Raw genomic sequence first — 3,325 nt, forward strand, 5'->3', positions numbered from 1 at the left:
CACACTTCCGGGGTTGGCAGCCGGAATGCCGGATTTTTTGTAATCTATGGGTTGAAGTCGTTGCCAAAACGGTGACACACGTATTTTATTTTCGTTCCGCTACGTTCATGCGCTTTTTGGGAAAAGAATGGGAACTGGAAGTAATGTGCATTCGAGAAAAGTTCTTGGGACGACTCACCAAAGAAACCGACAAATATTTGATATTAAGGATTTGGAGCACTTTTTTGGGTGGTTAAAATCGTACAGTCTAATGCATTTTAAATTTATTCAGTATATTTAGTAGTACTATATCCATTTCATTCCATTTTAAAAGGAACGTATCCATTTCATTTTAAGTTCCAGCAATATGAACCTACAATTTTTAGAGTTTTATGAGTCAGTGCAATGTAGATAAGATTAAAAAAACTATCATGATAAATTACCTTTCGTTCAAATACATATTTCAGTTGCATTTAGTGAGATTTCCTGAACAATCAACATGGCACAACCGATGGTCAACTCCTGCTGCCGGTGCTTCTCGCTCCGGAACGGATCGATTGCGTCCGGCATTCTCGGCATCATTCTGTCGATCATTTCGATCATCCTTATCTTCACCGTCCGGATCGACTTCAAGACTATCCTGATGGATTGGTTGCCGCAGAACGTGGTGAAGATCATCTATGCGCTGAACCTGGTGATGACCATCTTGATCTCTCTTCTGATGATCATGGGTGTGATGAAGGTGAGCTCTTGTGGTACGAGCGACAAACCCGGCGGGAGGTTAATTTTGTCAAATGCTATTTCTTACAGAAAAACCACTACTTCATGATGCCTTGGGTAGTGCTGGGACTAATGCTTGCGATCGGACTGCTGATCAGCGTTATCTACAACGCGGTGGTGTACTACATCGATGGGTTCGTCCTGGGTGGAACGCTCTGGCTCGTCGTTGGGTTGCTTACCGTCGGTAAGACACACCGACTCTTATGCACTGTGTGTGCCTGAATTTGCTCATCCAATCTTCCTTTCTTTACCCTTTCCAGTTATATACGTTTACATGTGGATCGTGGTCTACAGCTTCTTCGTGACGGTGAAGAATGAGAACGATCGGGGGCGATACTCAAAGCAGCCATATCGACGATAAGCCGCAATACTCTTGCTAAAAGGGCCTGCCATCTTACTCTACTTTTGTACTTTACAAGTTTATTCGTTGTTAAAAACCCAAAATTATACAAATCACAACGCAATACAATTGCTTAGTCATTACACTGTATATATTAAGCGATAAAATTAAACAAAAAAAATCAGAAAAAGGAAGAAGAGAGGTTCAGAGTGCGATCGAATTACTAATAAGCTAGACAGCGATGTCTAACCGCGCAAATGGTAGTTACAAGATGCGTTTTTTCGTCAGTTGTTGTTAGAAGAAGATTGATAATTATTTACACGTAGTACTAACTTATTCACAACATTTTTTCGGTTCCACTGTGAGACTTATTGTTGTATTCATTAAACTTTGGTTTACTAAACGTCATACTGACCCACTGAATCGTCGATGGCTTCATTAGTTTAATTACTATGCTTGAGAAAATATTTCGTAGTGAAAAACATCATGCCTAAGAATTTTCGCTTTATCCACATGCTTGCTACTTTGGAAACTTGTATCCGTTGGTGGTTTTACAAAGCTTGTGCGATCCGTTCGGCTTCGGAGTCGCGCAAGAAAGGAGCAATGCGTGAAAGAAGCTTTCCACCTTCAGCTACAACCGAAGCTTGTTCATACTTTCATCCCACCAACCATCAGCTCAAGTAGTTTCTGGCATGTTAGCGTCAGCATGATGGAAAACAGTAGCAAACTGTCAAGAAAAACTACCGACGCTAAAGCCGATGACAAACACGTACATAAATATAAATTAATGGATATAGGAAAATACAAGCGGTAACGCGGTGAGGGTATACCTTTCATAAGCGTCGAAGCAAAAAAAATCACGTAACGAGGAATTGTATCCAATCTACGGCAAAACGGTGGAGGCTGCGCCGCTCGTGTGTCTGCGTATAATCGGACCGTTATTTGCCAGGTGGATGTAATAAAAATAGCACATCGGTTTGGGACGTGAGTTACACAGGGCGCCAGGGTTCGACGTCATAGAACCCCTGTGGGCGAAGGGATGCCTGCGGTATGTCACATGCTAAGCATACCGTCATGGAGCTACCGGTTCTGGGCCCTAGAACGGGGGGCGAAGCAGGCATAGTTTCGAGTGTCGGATCGATAATGAGGCCAAGAGCAAGGCTAGAAGGTGGGGTGGTTGGGGGATGTGCGGTTGCCGAACCAAACGAGGCAGAAAACAGGCCGATAAAATGATGGATATTATGTTCTGGCGGGGACCATGTTAAGGCCTTCTGGCGATACTGGCAGGACTGATGCACGTTAGCCGGTTTCGGAAGACGTTCAGGCGAGTGTCGTTGTTCGTTGCTGTGGGGAGGTTTTCTCGTTTGACATTTTCCGTTCCGTTCATATTCTAGGCCATTGAATGCTGGCTTCAAGGCTGGCTTAAAGCTTGGGTTGTGTGGTAGATATAATACGATGACTCGGGTAACGGTACCGGCAGACGGATGTGCAAACATTCTCCATCTTCATACCGTTAGGGTTCGGTGTCCTCCGGGGAGACCCTTCAGAAAGGAACCTAATTCGTACAAATTCGATAAAGAGCAACTTCAAAGGTTGGGTAAGATCTGTGCCCGTTTCAGGCAGGGTTTGATGTAATTTTTAGCCTGCTTTGCAGAGCTTGCGGTGCCCTGGACTTCATCGCCATCGTTTCCGGTACCGTTTAAGCTCGTTGATAGTGATTGCCAATGGTTGGCAGGACACTCACTAGTAAACTGTACAGTTTGCTCTGCTCCGGAGACGCTTTAGAGTGCATTTATCCGCAATGGAGCTGTGGAGTGATTCATTTCATTACATTATGCACTACGATACACAACGATACAACCATCAGAAATTGTTCTTTTGGTATATTCCTAGAAGTACTTTGTAAACCACAAGGACCAGGCATTTGAGATCAAAACTAACGCTTTACTATCGAATGGTACTTGGTGCATGGTACATCTTTCCTAAGTGGTTGGTTGGAAGATTACCGTTGCTGATAAATTTTCATATAACAAAAAACTTCTGCTTTGAACCATGCTTGTCAAACCGTAATAGAATAGAACGTATGAAATGGACACGTTCGTTGAAATAAATGTTGATACACATTTCTACTATCTTCACCAAAATGATCGAAAAGTAAATTAAAGCTTAAATTTTAGATAATAAATTCAAACTAGTATCTTTGCCCTCTCTTTTGAACCTTACTAA

At 42.8% G+C, this 3,325-nt stretch overlaps 1 protein-coding gene across 1 annotated transcript; it reads left to right on the forward strand.

The window, feature by feature from the left end:
• Positions 1–478: 478 nt before the first annotated feature.
• LOC131281768 (uncharacterized) lies at positions 479–1,120 on the forward strand. Its single transcript, XM_058311118.1, has 3 exons — positions 479–721; positions 790–943; positions 1,020–1,120. Exons 1-3 carry the CDS (start codon positions 479–481, stop codon positions 1,118–1,120), a joined length of 498 nt encoding a protein of 165 aa, XP_058167101.1.
• The last annotated feature ends 2,205 nt before the right edge of the window (positions 1,121–3,325 follow it).

This window comes from Anopheles ziemanni, chromosome 2, assembly GCF_943734765.1.
Source record: "Anopheles ziemanni chromosome 2, idAnoZiCoDA_A2_x.2, whole genome shotgun sequence".
In the NCBI taxonomy this organism is placed as follows: domain Eukaryota; kingdom Metazoa; phylum Arthropoda; class Insecta; order Diptera; family Culicidae; genus Anopheles; species Anopheles ziemanni.

Excerpts from the sequence above, each read along its gene's own strand:
- LOC131281768 (XM_058311118.1), top strand. The coding sequence starts at position 479 with ATGGCACAACCGATGGTCAACTCCTGCTGCCGGTGCTTCTCGCTCCGG. Across the intron at positions 722-789 it reads TGATCATGGGTGTGATGAAG|AAAAACCACTACTTCATGAT; the intron begins GTGAGCTCTTGT and ends TATTTCTTACAG. Across the intron at positions 944-1,019 it reads CGTTGGGTTGCTTACCGTCG|TTATATACGTTTACATGTGG; the intron begins GTAAGACACACC and ends TACCCTTTCCAG.